Here is a 13,281-nt window from a genome sequence, read left to right on the forward strand (position 1 = left end):
TGCAGCAACACTTTGTTCCTGATGTCTTTGACCATTGTCATTGTCATCACTTGGATTAATGCTAGTTCTTAGAGGCACAAGGCTTTGAGCAAAGAGTCCTCGTGTTATTTCTGTTTACTGCCCCAATATAACCCTCTTTGTTTAACCACCGGCGTGAGCAGCTGTGACAACACTTTTGTTTTGGTTTGTGTTCACTCAGGTGGAACAAAGAAACACCATTCTAAACTCATATAATGAACCAGCTCAATTCCAAAGCTTCTCTCAGTCTAAGCTCTTAATGTGAAGGCTTTGGCTGATCCTCCCTCCGCCGTCCTGAATAAAGAAAGATACAAACCCCTCCTTTCTCCTTTTCAGTGTGGAACAATAGCACATCACTTGTTTTCATCTCAGAGAAAGGAGGAGGGAATGAAAGAGAGAGGAAAGGAGAGAGAAAGAGAATGTGTGAGAGACTAAATTGGAAGCTTCTTCTCTTCTCATCCAAAGCTCTCCTTCTCTAGGTCGTCATCTCTCAGCCCCCCGAAAAAAATCGTTATAAGTGGAGTTTAAAGCCGGTGCACCGGGAGCAGGAGTGTCTCTGTACTACACAGTTCTCTCTCTCTCTCTCTCACACACACACACACACACACACACACACACACACACACACACTACTGTCGCTGTTCACAAGTGACAGGTGACATGGCCTCGGCTGTCGCTGGTATTTACACTTCTACATGGCTGCAGGAGGCCCGAGGCGGTGGCACTGTTCCCCTCTCGGCTCTCCTCCAATTAGGAGAGCCTCTGTGCCGCAGCTTAACCGGTGCTCCCTGGGAACTCCGGGAACGGCAGTACTTAGACTCAACTTTTTGCCCTCAGGGATTAAAAGTCTGGCATGTGAAATGGAAATGGAGCACTGTGGGTGAGGAGTTTTATTTCAAATGTAGGTACTGTTGCACCAAAAGCAGTGTGTAGCATCTGCAAACATTCAGGGAAGAAGTCATATCTTAAACAAGCAGACGGATACTGTATGTCAATGATGATTTCTACCTGTTTTTTTTTTTTACTTTATTGCCGTTAGAAAGTTTCCAAATTGTTTCAGGCCAGGGAAAATTTAACCTAGACGGCTAAATCTTCCGATTTTTACCTCCTTTTTTCATCTCAAGCAGTGTGCATTATGTAAATGTGTGTCTGCAGTTCTGAAGGAGACGTGATATCTGCAACGAAGACGGGTTATAATATGATCAGCTCTCAGGAGCTGGGATTGAACATTTTTGTCGTGCTTTATTATTAAGAAGAGGCCTTTGATGCTTTGAGAGTGGTTTGGAATGATGGGTACTCTGACTGAGCTCATCTTCTTTTGCTTTTAGAGAGAGAGAAAGTGAAAATAAATAACCCCAAATTTCCTTCATTTCTGTTCTATATCATCTCATGATGAAGGCCATTCCCGTAGCAAGAGGCCCATATTTGTCCTGTTATTAATAACCACTTCCTTTGGATACAGCTGTGATCAATATTAGATTATTCCTGGATGGCAATCCATTTAAAGAGGCATAGGAGTACAGTAAAGTCATAGATCTCTGTTCTGTCAAGTCCCTTTTTTCGTGTGGGTGAGAAATTGTCATCAGAACTTTATTTGAAGGAGGACCTTCAACAGTCAGTCGCTGTACTCAGGAGACAATCCAACCACATGAAAGGCTGCTGTGTAGTTTGTATGTCAGCCGGTCAGAAAGATGCCTTTCCGCTTCCCCGTGTCACGGACAAGGCAGGACTCTTCTTCTTGGTTTGCTGCTGTGACTTCCACTTGGGATGACTCCGAGGTGCATTCTGCCACGTCTTCCAAAGACACGTCTGTTGCTTTTGGTGTCTAGTTCTACGCTGACAGGATAGGTCTTATTGTTGTTTGGAGAGGATGGCAAAGAGCATGCTGATTAACGTCTTACCTCCTTCTGCAAACGTCTGGCTGCATGAATAATGTTTTATCCAAATGACAAGGCCCGTCCAATATGCTTACACCAACTTTTTGTTGTTGTCGTGGTGGTTGTTGTTTTCCTTTCTGTCTCTCTGTGCGTTTATATTTAGACATGCAGTACACATTGACCTTGTTTATTTTCTTTCTTTTCTCAGGTACAAGCATTTCTTACACAACCTGACAGAGAACACAAGTCCAGGCAACCCGGAGTTCCAACAGCTTTCAAGTAAGTGTCTTTCCCATAGCACAGCTAGCTCAATAACCATCATGTTATCTTTCAAGGAAAAATATTTATGGATTAACCCAGCCACGTTTCGAGAGCCTTTATTGTCTGGGGCTGGAGGCTCACATTTGCACACGTGTGAAGCTGAGGTTGATGTCGCTGTCACCTAGTTTGATGCGCACCTCTTTCCCGTTCTGAGTTTGTCAGGATTGTTCCAGTTTGTCAGCACTGAGGACCTAACAACAAGTGAAATGCATCTGATGATGATGTGCCTTGCGTCGCTTGTCACAAAGGCTTTTGCTCATTTTCAGTGTGGCTCCCTTCAAGCCTCCCTGACAGGCAAACTCAGGCATGGAAGACACTAAAGACACATACAGTACCAGGGGAGGCTGGCGGAGGCAGAAATCGGAGTTTGATACCATTCCTCATTCCATTCCATGCATTACAATGAGCCCGTCCTCCGATTTCCACCTCCACCAGCTTGTACTACTGTACAGTACAGTAGAGTAGAATATGGGGGCAAGTCTACTCCTCCATTTCAGAAATGAAATCACACACAGTAATAGGGTGCACTGACAACACTACACGACACTAGCCAGGGGAGGCCGGTGGAGGCAGACATCGGAGGACGGGGCTCATTGTAATGTGCGCTTGTCTGCCTCCGCCAGCCCTCCCTGACACGAGCCAAGTTTTGCGAAAGTGAAAGACAGTCGTCGCTATCTTCATTTGAGGAACAAAGAACAATACTCTCCCGCCCTTTCATCCCTCATTTGTTGTTATTGTCGCAGCAGAAGGAGGCTCGAGGAGGATGAAAGCGTGGCACAGCTCAACGTGAGTCGAAGTTCTCGATGTGGATTTTGACATAATTAATTGGGACCAGATCAGAGGATATTGAGCGGCGATATATTAATAAATAAAATCTTCCAACATCAACAGAGCCCGATAATGACTAATCTCAATCGTCAAATAAACAGCAAATCCGACTTAAGCGCAAATGCACACAAGGAATTATTTATGTGTATCAATTAAAATCTCATTGGTTGCGTGCTGCTTTTGCTTACAAATTAAAACAGCCCCTGACTCTAAGATGAAGGTACACATCGAAATGTGCTCCTCCATCGCCTCATCCTCCTCTCATTAGAGTTCCTTTTTTAAACTCACAGCTTTTTATGAAAGGGGGAGGGGGGGGGGGGGAGAGAAACTTTCCGTACTTAGCCTGGTTGTATTGTAAAGGGAATTATTTAAAAAGAAACCCCAGACAAATCACATTGTATCTGATTAAGCAAACTAGCAAGAGAGAATCGCAAGAGATCTTTGTTGTTGTTTTCAGTTTTCTCTTGTTATGTTGCTCTGTTTTTGTTTTCTTTTGTCTGTAGTTTTTTTTTTTTTTTTTTTCTAAATCACCATCTCATATTTGTATATGCATTTCGTTTCGGACGGCATGGTTTTAATTGTTGTAATTGGTACTTCAAGAGGTTTTCATGTGTGTGCGCGCGTGTGTGTGTGTGTGCGCGCGTGTTCATATGGCCTCACACTGCGCACTTCTGCCTGCCTACAACCCACTGGAAGCGTCTCAGAAACACCCCCGACTAACTCTGTCAAAGATTCATTTACAAAAGTTAACACAGTCATGCTCCTCTAACCAAGTGCTATTTAAACATTCTTGATAGATGAAATAAAGATGGTGAAAACGCAGAGGAAGATGTCTTCAGAATGTGTAATGGGTTAGTTCTATTATTAATGCGCTGGGCAGAGTCGGGCTGAGCTGAAGCATACCATAATTAGGGAGTTGTTGTTTTTTTTAAAAAGAGGCAATGGAAATATTCTGAATGCGTAAAAGAGCCATCTCTATACAGATGCTTTGTTTGGTTTACATTGTAATTGTTGTGAAGATAACCGAGCCAATTAGGCCATGATTATTTTATCGTAGAGGAATCGCCCGAAGCATCATGTTCATAGACTGAACCGCTGCGCTGCTCCCAACGAGAGCAAAAAAAAGTTGAGCTTGAAATTAGAATCCATCTATTTGTTGTTATTTTGGATGTTAGTGATGGAAATGTCGACAGCAATTATTATTACTTGCATACTGTAATTGGACGGTTCTGCCTAGCATTGATGATTCGCCTGCTTTGCCGAGGACGCAGATTCTCACAGAGCGCTTGTTAAAGAATGTTTGTTGCAAGAATTTCTCTCTCTCTCTGTGTGTGTCTCTGTATTCAGCTGTGTCGTAAAGTTAGAAACCTAGTGACCAAAGATACCAGAACCCTACTGAACAACCACCGAGATGAGCTTGCTATACTGTACCTCTGTCACTGGTGTGAAAGTCTTGTCCAGGGAGGGGGTTATATGTTAAGGTAAACAACAATGACAGAGAAGGGCTTGTTTAACCAAATGAGTGCTGCCTAATACAGAGGGGTGCAATTGTTTGTACACAATTAGCTGCTGAGGGCCTTGCTAGTTAGTGTGGGGGTTACAGAGAGCCCTGTAGTGCAGATTATGAGAACTCCTAATTAATGTGGCTGTCCACAAGGCCACACACACACACACACACACACAGACGACACACCCCACCCCTCTCTCCTCTCGGCGGCAGATCCGACCCAATCAGGAGTGTTTTGATGTTTTAATTCACACACCCTGGGTCAGCTCTCCGCCGGGGGCTGATGATGAAATCAAACATGGGGATGTATGAATGCCGACGGTGCCCGGGACAAACACAAACCCAGCATTAGCTTTAATCATGTGTGCTCGGCACTGTGTGTGTCTGTCTGTGTCTGTGCCTGTGTCTGTTTGACTGTTTGTTTCACAGGACCGTTGCATAGACCCCTAGGCTGCGTTTTGTACTGGTGACGATGTGTTAAATTAGCCATTTTGTTAATATACCAGTAATGTACTGAAATGCATGTCTGTGTAGTTGTATAATCGTTCATGGTTTGCTGGGTTGATGGATGGACAGGTATACAAACTAAACAAACTTACATTTATGTCCATAGACATACACTCACTGAGCACTTTATGAGGAACACCTGTACACCTTCTCGTGGTGGAGGTGGTGGAATGGTGTAGGGAATGTTTTCTTGGCACCCTTCTTGGCCCGTTAATACCAATCAATCATCGCTTGAATGCCACAGCCTATTTGAGTATTGTTGCTGACCATGTGCATCCCTTCATGGCCACAATTTATCCATCTTCTAATGGCTACTTCCAGCATGATAATGCACCATGTCACAAGGTAAAAGTCGTCTCAATCTGGTTTCATGAACATGACAATGAGTTCAGTGTTCTTCAGTGGCCTTCCCAGTCACCGGATCTGAATCCAATAGAACACCTTTGGGATGTGGTAGAACGGGAGATTCACAGCTTGAAAGTGCACCTGAAAAATCTGCAGGAATTACATGATGCAATCATGTCATCATGAACCAGAATCTCAGAATATTTCCACCATCTTGTGAAATCAATGCCACGAAGAATTGAGGCTGTTTTGAGAGCAAAGGGAGGACCTACCCAGTATTAGTATAGTGTTCCTAATAAAGTGTTCAGTGAGTGTATAAATCACACATAAGTCACATACTGTAGACTCAGGGATTGATCTAAAGTTTATGGGTAGGAACGCAGGAAAATGTATTGTATTGTATTGTTAAACAATACAATACATTTCCCTGTGTTCCTACCCATTTCCCTCCCACCCACACACACACACACACACACACAAGAGTGTGAGTAGGAGAGTGTGTGTTGGTTGAGTAATGTGTTCTGGCAGTACAGCGCCTCATCTGTACACACATGCTGCAGGGGCAGTGAAGGCGATCTCTGAGGTGTCCCAGCGTATCCAGGACAACGCCCGCAGCCATGAGAACCACCTGCAGCTGCGGCGGGTGCAGAAACTGCTGAAGGGACGAAAGACCAAGGTGCTGGCTCCAGGTTAGTGATTCTGATCAGATCAGCCATTCCTTTCATCTCATCTGAAGAGCTACCTCTCTCGCTCTCTCTCTGTCTCTCTCTGGACCTGGAGGAGGAGGAGGGCAGATGAAATGGGGGAAATTGGTTTAGTATGGAGAGAAGTTACATTTGATAGACACTTGACTTTATCGCATTTAATCCATGCAACATATTACATATTTCTGGGAAGATAATCCGATTTTTGCACATCAAAATGGCTAAATCTATCAATACATCTCTCTACACTAATTGGTGGGGAGTGGGAGTGTGCCTTCCTTCTTTTTCTCCCTCTCTTTCTTTCTGTCTTTGCTTCATTCTGTCTCTCTCTCCATCTCTCTACTTGTGGAGCAGTGGCCCTTTCTTCCTGCCTCTCCTCCCTGTTGTCTGTCCCCTGAGAGATGCCCACGTGTGGAACAACAGAGACAGCCCTCCTTCTGCACCGCTCGGCCTGCCAATCTCCCCAAGGACCAATTAGAGCTGAGGCTCATCTTGTGGGCCGGCAGATGAAAAGGAAGGAAGGAAGGAAGGCTTGTGTGTGTGTGTGTGTGTGTGTGTGTGTGTGTGTGTGTACACTTGTATATGCACACTGTGTGTGTGTGTGTGTGTGTGTGTGTGTGGTGTGTGTGAGTGTGTGTACAGAGGTGGTTGGGGGGCTACCGATGAATACCAACTGAGCGTCGGGCTCATCTCTCTAATGCGGACGTGGGACGTTTCAAAAGCTTCCTCTCATCCAAGTTCTCAGGCCCTCGCTACTCCGCCGAGCTCCCCTTCACCCAATAAGGCTCCAATCCCCTCAGACAAACTTCAGAGCTACCACACTCCCCCACCCCACACAGACCCACACACACACACACTCCCCTCCCCCCACCCCCACCCCCACCCCACCCCACACAGACCCACACACACACACTCCCCCCCCCCCCCCACCACCACTTCTAATGTGGGTAAAAGAAAGCCCCTGCTTTTACAGATGAGAAGCGCCAGAGCCCCTGAAACATATTAAGTAGCTCTGTAGGAGATGAGGGGGGCGATTCTGAGACACGAAGCCTGAATCAATGGGACATCGATACGCCAGACAGTCTGGCTGTTCCCTGGGAGGCTCGTGTGGGCTACTGCGGCGCTGCACACCGGGCTGTCTGCACCACCGGCCTCCTCAGGCCCCGCTCTGGCTCTCAGAGAGAGAGGGAGAGGGAGAGTAAAAGAGGAGGAAGAAAAGAAAAGAAGAAAAAAAAGGAGAGCGTGAGATTGAGAATGACATTGATCAAATGTCTCCTTGCACTTAAACTGTCCCTTAATGGTCTTATCAGACTGCATTATCCTTAAGTGGCTGTCCAAACTATTGTTTTCTCTACTCAAAGACTGCAGGTCACTTTTGAATATTGAGCAAATACATTTTTATGCACTTTGGATAGTCTATGAATGAGTGCTTCATGTTGATGAATGACAAAAGCACTAAAGGCCTCTCCAGATGAACACGTTGATGCTTCGCGTCCCGACACCAACGCCACCCGAGTGTCCTTTCACACTTTCATTTCCCTGGACTGGACACATCACAACGACCCTGCCCGAGGCCTTTGTAGTTTAACCTTTAGCCTACCTGGCCTATCCCCGTCAGCCCCCCCGCCAACCCCCCCCCCCCCACGGTTCCGACCGACAGGCCTTTGTAGCCGAGCAAAGGTGCTCTTTCACAGGGGAAGTTGAAAGGCTGGACATGGAGACGGGTGCTCACACTTCCTGCTCTTTGAACCCCAGGCAGCGCTGCTTAAAGTGCTTTTTGTGGTATGGCACAACACAGACAGAGGAGGGGGTGGAGGGAGGGGGGGGGGGGGGGGGGCTGCCCCCTGCCGAGTGCCACTGCCCCCTGGTCCCCTAAGAGCCACCCCACCCCCACCGTCCCCCACCCTCCCAGCCCAAAGCCTATAAGGCTCTCTACCTGTCTCTCTGGAGGCCAACGGAGACCATTCCATGCAATACAACGAGCCCGTCCTCCGATTTCTACCTCCACCCAGCCTCCCCCTGCGCCCCTACCTGCCTCTCCCTTCTCTGCGTCATTCTGAATGTTCTCCACTGTGCTGAGTACTCTGCTGTAGGCGGGGAGCTGTCTGGAGAAAGCTGGTGACGGGTACAACAGGTACAGAGATGAAGGCAGAAGCCTGTTGATTGTTGTTTCAGTTAAAAATAAGTGTCAAAGGTTTCTGCTCCCACAGAGCGCTGGCCTGCCTTTTTAAGTCAACTGAGATTTGTACTCTCAATCCAACAAATTCAACATAGACTATGTTTACATGCAGCTTAATCAGGTAATAGTATAATAACGGAATAAAACAACTTTAATCAGAATAGAGCGACTGATGTTTGAATGACGTGTTTGGGAATGGAAGGGCTGGGTTATATCTTTGATAAACCGTTTGGTAGGAGAATATTAGGTCATATTAAGCATGTAAATGCTCATTCAGCTTACTTGCCCAATCACAATAACGACGTTTTCTAATGCGCTTCAAAAGGCATACAAATAAAAAATGCCAGACGCATTATCAACGGGATAGGCGCTCACATGTTTGGTCCTAACACTTTCCATGAGCGTGCACAATTTTGTACAGGACGAGCGAAAGTCATCCGAAAGTTCTGTTTCCATTCCTCATCAGTAAATTCCGGGAGCTCGTCTTTCCCTCCAGTCTTCCCGCTGATCCAAGAGTGGGAGGATTTGTTGTTGTTGTTGTTATTGTTGTATGTCTAATTAGCAAAACAAAAGAGGATGAACACGAGCAGTGCAAATAATGTAACAAAAAAAACATATGGGCCGTTTGTACCGCAAAAAGGCCGCTGCACAGGACAGAAACGCCTCGATTCAGATTATACGTTAAGACATGTAATCAGTTACCTCCAAAAGGCCTCTTGAATTTGCGACCATATGAACCAGTTCGTTCGGAATAACTGAATTCGTTCTTAATGGCCAAATATTGTGCATGAAAACGTAGTCTGCATGAAACGACAAACTCACGATGCTCCTAGCTTTCCTGATTTGTCTTGACTATCTAGAAGTGTGTGTGTGTGTGTGGGCGGGGGGGGCGGGGGGGGGGGGCTGGCTGGCTGTCGGCTATATCTCTCTGTTGCTTGGCTGTTGGCTGCAGTATCTCTGTTGCTGGATTGAACTTGTAACCACATGCCCTTTTCAGAGCGATGGAACCCCCCTCAGTAGTGGACGTTAGACACTCAGCCAGTGAGCATGACTCTAACTGGGGTATGTTGAATTGAATGCAACCAGTCCAATCTCTACACAACACCTGAGAGAGTCACATGGAGTCACATCAATGTTTTCCCATATTAAACCCATGGCATTTTAAAAGCAATTTGACCCCCGCTAGAGCCCTCCACTAATCACAGTGGGGTTGTCTGTAGCTGAAAATGTCCTCTCTGAGCCCCACAGCTACGGCTGTTCGCTGGAGTCGTGATCACAGGGTACTGGGGCAATTAAAAAACCTGGGCCCAGGCTGAATTCCATCTTATCTATCCAAATGTCAGCCTCCCGTTTATTAGCCATCATACGGACTGCCAATCACCGAGGGATGAGGGTCTCCTTCACACCTCCTCCTCCTCCTCCTCCTCCTCCTCCTCTCTCTCTCTCTCCCTCCCTCTCTGTCTCTCTCTCTTCTTCTGTCTCTGTATGTGTGTGTGTGTCTCTCTCTCTCTCTGTACCACTCTGTTATTCCTGCTTAGCTGTAAACATACACATATTTTCAGAGCGTTCGGCAGGTGAGATCCCCGTTTAATTCTGTCTCACTCTCTCTCTTTCTCTCACTTTCTTTCTCTCCCCCGCTCGGGTTTTTTTCTGAAATCTCCATTTAATTCTCTCTCTCTCTCTCTCTCTCTCTCTCTCTCTCTCTCTCTCTGTCGTATTCTCGTACTCCTTTCCTACCTCCTAGTTAAATGTCTGTTTATCTCTCCCTCTCTGTTGTCAGTCATTTCCAGAATTAGATCTGCTCTATTTGAATGACTTGTTATGATTGAAATATTGACAAGGCAATTAAAACATGTTCCACAAAGTAATTAAAGAATAACAAAACAAGACACCCAGGTTCTTGAACCTTAACTAAAAATGTTATCTGCCTGATTGCCTCTCTCTCTCTCTTTCTCTCTCTCTCTCTCTCTCTCTCTGTCTCCCTCTCTCTTTCTCTCCCTCCCTCTCTCCAGGGAGGTGGTACATCCGGGAGGGCTGGCTGAGGACAGTGCCCCCTAAAGGTGCGGAGACCAAGCCTAAGATGTTCTTCCTGTGCTCTGACGTGCTGCTCCAGGCCAAGCCCTGCAGCGCCCTGCACCCCACCAACGGGGACAAGTTCACCTGTCAGCGGGCCTACCCCCTCAAGGACTGCACTGTGGACAAGGTGTTCGGACACACCAAGAGCCAGGGAGGCCTGCTCAGCGTGAGTCACAGACTGGGTGGAGGAGAGTGGTGGGGTGGGGTGGGGTAGAGAGAGCGTTTGGGTGGGGTAGAGGAGAGGAGATGAGAGGAGAGGAGGAGATGGGGTGGGCCAGTCAGACTAAAGCTCCCATAGCTTGCATACACACCAGGTGGAGAAACATCGCCATCTGTTTACTGATTTATTGACAAAACACATGATTTGCTTTTTTTAATCTACGTTTGTTTGATTTACAGTATGTCACTTTGTGTAGTACGTAGTGCACTGCGCCAAAAACTACATCCCTAAAAAACGCATTAGGTACACTATCTGAGGTAACGGTGAATGAAAATGTCATTTTTTCTGCCTGTCAGAAGAGTCTCCCCTCCCTCCCCCATCTCTCTCTCTCCTAATTACTTGAAAACCTCATCGAAGAAGCCAGAACTTAAACTTTTAATGCCTCTCCTCTCTGCTTGATCCCTCTCCCAGGTCTCTGTACAGCTGCTGTGTGACAAATTGTCTCTAAATGATGTAGCTGCTGTCATGAAACATTCAGACGAATGAGTCGCGCGTCATTGAGCGAGTAACCAAACCGTTTATGCAATGAGTGTTTAGTGTGTGTGTGTGTGTGTGTGTGTGTGTGTGTGTGTGTGTGTGTGTGTGTGTGTGTGTGTGTGTGTGTGTGTATGCTGCAACGTTATTAATATTAATATGAGCTGATGGTGCACTCAAAGAGCCCTTCATGTCCCAGCGTTCCTTGTGCCCCTGTGATACTAACCTGGTATTGGGAACATATAGGAGCGTGGTGTAATTGTTGCTTGGGGTTTTTGAAAGGTTTATTGGGCAATTTTTTTATGCTGCTTCCTCTGGACCAGAATGGTATGTGCTTTATTTCACAACCCCTGTTGTGCATTTTCAATAAGACTTTGTTCTTAACTGGCCTGCCGGGCCCTGGGTAAATAACGGTAAATAACGGACACAGACTTTGTGTCACCGTACAATATTGACAATTTCACTGATGTATCGGCATGACCAAGCCCAGGCATCTCCACTAGTTCAAAGTTCAAAGGCATGTGGATTAAAAACCTCCCGCACCACCCCTCAAGTGACTAATGAAGGGGACTTGGAGACTTGGGGGTGGGGGAGATGGGGGGGGGGGGGGCAGTTTTCTGCTCCCTGTACGTCTAGTGCGTGTGTGTCCCACGGTGTTGTGTGGCGGCGGTCTGCCTCCTGTGAGAGAGTGATGGAGGAAGACAGGAGAGAAGCTCTCAGCTCAGCGCTCCATCAGATTAGGCCCGAGATCCATCTCTTCCTCTCCTCCAGTAAATACATCTTCCTCAAGCCTGTCCCCCCCCCCCCCCTCCACCGGCCCGCTCCGCTTGGCGTTATCTAATGGCAGAAATGGCATTTCATTAGGTCCCTTATCCCACCGAGGCCCGAATGCATACTCCATAGCATTAGGCGTAATTTCTCATAAGGACATATTATTGATCCAGGGCCCTGTACCTGGGCTCAAGGAAAAGGACTGTCAGCACACAGGGGCCCTCCTCATCCAGACCATGAAGAATTAAAGACCAATTAAATTTGACACCTGTAAATGCCACGGCAATCTATATGCAAAGTTTGAAAAGGAAAATAAAGAGAGGGGAAAAAAAAGGAGCTTTTATGAAAATATCCTGCGTCTTCTCCCACATGTTTAAGAGAGGAGAGGAGAAAGCAGACTTTTTTATTTCTGAATATCCCTTCCTCATCTCTCTCTCTCTCTCTCTCTCTCTCTCTCTCTCTCTCTGCTCCCCTCCTTCCTTAATCTTCCCGTTCACCTCTCCATCCTCCCTTCCTCTCGTCCTCTCTTGCTCTCTCTTCCTCTCCTCCCATCATCTCCTCTCCCCCCCCCTCCCCTCTCCTCTCCTCCCCTCCTCTCTTCCTCTCCCCTCCCTCCCTCCCTGTCTGCTGCTGCTGCCTCTTCTTTCCCCCTAATATCCCCTCACTACTTGAATATTATTCTGCATCCGTGACAGATTCCCTTTGATGTATAAATAATCAAGCTAAATTATGTGCAGCGAGGAGCTCAGTGCTCCATCGTTCTTATTATACAAAGTAATTTCTACCTAAGAGGGTCAGATTTCCTGACAAATCCCTAATTACCGCGTCGCAATAGAAGTGGAATCTATTTGTGCATAAATCAACCCTCCCGTCCCCCAAGTGGCGAGCGCCTAATACCACGCGTCGCTCTATCTGGCCCCCCCTTACTGAACTCTGCAATTAGATAATACTTTTGATGATGGTACATTTGAAATCTTAATCCATTTAATATATATATATAAAGAAGAGACACTCTCTCCCCCGTCCCCCATCCCCCATCCCTCACCCCTACCGAATGAACCCCTCCTTCCCTCCATCCGTCAAACCATCATTATTTTCCCCCCAGGTATCTCTACCTCCGCCACTGTTCAGGTTACGAATCTCCCCAAACAAAGATGGAGAAATGTTCAATATGTCATCACCAGCCTGGCCCGTTTCCTGCGTGGAACGCGGCCGCCTGGGTAAATGTGAAGAGGTCATTTAATATGTTGAAGGCCTAATTCTGATCCTCCCTAATGGCTTTCCTGTTGTAATTATCCCCCGGTGTAAAAGGCCCCTTTTGTTTGGGCTTGGATGGGCTCCTGTTGGTCGGTCTGACGTGCAATCTCGGACGTTAGTCTCCCTAATGCGGATGAGAGATGGTAATGACTGTTGACTCGGGATGAGGCCCCCTGATATGGACCCGGCAGCGGGAG

General features: G+C 46.8%; 1 protein-coding gene across 1 annotated transcript in view; it reads left to right on the top strand.

The window, feature by feature from the left end:
- arhgef39 (Rho guanine nucleotide exchange factor (GEF) 39) overlaps nt 1-13,281 on the top strand; it is a gene marked incomplete at its 5' end in the record, with an annotated part of 31,443 nt that overhangs the window by 12,819 nt on the left and 5,343 nt on the right. The window contains 3 exons of the mRNA XM_083691946.1: nt 2,104-2,174; nt 5,964-6,092; nt 10,299-10,528. Coding sequence (XP_083548072.1) covers nt 2,104-2,174; nt 5,964-6,092; nt 10,299-10,528 — 430 coding nt within the window. The remainder of the gene's footprint in view (nt 1-2,103; nt 2,175-5,963; nt 6,093-10,298; nt 10,529-13,281) is intronic.

The sequence above is a fragment of the Argentina silus genome (assembly GCF_951799395.1).
Source record: "Argentina silus genome assembly, chromosome: 20".
Taxonomy (NCBI): domain Eukaryota; kingdom Metazoa; phylum Chordata; class Actinopteri; order Argentiniformes; family Argentinidae; genus Argentina; species Argentina silus.